At 46.2% G+C, this 1,452-nt stretch overlaps 1 protein-coding gene across 1 annotated transcript; it reads right to left on the bottom strand.

The window, feature by feature from the left end:
* Positions 1-296: 296 nt before the first annotated feature.
* LOC149235125 (RING-H2 finger protein ATL8-like) lies at positions 297-908 on the bottom strand. Its single transcript, XM_089368466.1, has one exon. The coding sequence runs from the start codon at positions 906-908 to the stop codon at positions 297-299; it is 612 nt and encodes a 203-aa protein (XP_089224592.1).
* Positions 909-1,452: the final 544 nt, after the last annotated feature.

Genomic DNA, 1,452 nt, shown 5'->3' with positions numbered 1-1,452 from the left:
TTCTTACGCCCAGTTCGACAGAACATTAACATCCAGGGAAAATATAGTACCCTATGTAAAGTTAATGGATTCGGAATTCATGAGAGCGTCCTGAACTTATCCAATACATACACACAAATATTATTAGCACCCGCACGCCCTTCGTACTTTGCAAACTACACATTCCAAGGGCTGGCTTCGGGATATTGCCCTCCCACTTCAGCCAATTTTCGCAGTCATTACCTGTTTCCAAGTCCATGGATGGCTAAGATGAAGAAACTGCCATTGTCGCGTCGTCGGCAGAGCTGTGGAATGTCTCAACCAAAGGACTCGTGTCTTTCGCTAACATCCATTCCGGCGCTTTCGTCTGCCTCGGCAGCTGGCAAAGTTACCCCTGCTGGTTTCTTCAGCCCCACATGAAGCAGAGATTTTCTACATGAAGGACACGAGGGTTTGGAAATAAGCCATGCATCTATGCAATCCCCGTGGAAACTGTGACAGCAATCTGGCAATACTCGCACCTTTTCTCCATCCATGAATTCTGACAAACAAATAGGGCAATCCAGGGCTCTGAGTGGGGAGCTTGTACTGTAAACCCTTGCCGGAAGTGCTGCTAGATCCACTTTCCCGATACCAGTTTTAGCTCTTTCGACACTGACATGAAGTGATGGTTCAGACACCACTGGCTGCCGTCTACTACGCCGTAGAACGGCAGCGACGCCCAACGTGCATAGGATGGAGAAGAGCAACGCCAGCAGGATGATGGCTATGCCAGAGTCGAAGCCTGCATTGGCTACTGATGGAAACTGCGCCGATTCTTCTGGCTTCTCCAGGAAGGGGCCGATAGGAGCCAATGATTCCAATGTGTTCCGATTTTGGAGCAAACTCCTTGCATGAACAAACAATATAGGGGAAGACACACTCTGCATATTGCTAAAAATAAATTCAACCGCACCAAAACTGGTAATTGACACACTTACCTCACAAGCCTGGAATTTTCCAGCCACCCAGCCAGGCACTTTGGTTGCACGAACACGTATAAAGCCAGGAGAAACGTTGCACAAGTCAGAGTATAAAAAAGGAAGATACAGTGCTTGTAGCCGAATGGAGTGGGCGGTTCTTCATAAATACATTGGGAAGAGGCGACCTAGACATTCAACAAGTAAATGCCGGGCACGTAAACGGCGTGTCGGGTTCGCAGAAAATCCCGCCCTGGAAAAAACCTACTGTTCCAGACAATACGAGACCCACAACTGCCTTACAGATACAGATTTTCAAATGTATCTTAAAAAGTTTTAAATCAATATTCATTGTTTAAGGACCAGTTGGGCGAGTGCAGGCTTTTTATGTCAAAAATCCTATGCATGTTATCGACTTATTAGTTGTACTCCACGAGTTCAGTGTGTCATGATCGTGCATGGATACAGCAATGTTGTGATAATCTCCCCTGTAATAATATGCAAGTAAACAAAA

Source organism: Pinus tabuliformis, chromosome 8 (assembly GCF_031772625.1).
Source record: "Pinus tabuliformis cultivar Carrire ecotype Pingquan chromosome 8, CPIR1, whole genome shotgun sequence".
In the NCBI taxonomy this organism is placed as follows: Eukaryota; Viridiplantae; Streptophyta; class Pinopsida; order Pinales; family Pinaceae; genus Pinus; species Pinus tabuliformis.
The sequence above is the reverse complement of the archived record's forward strand: the minus strand, read 5'-3'. Positions and strand labels throughout refer to the sequence as shown.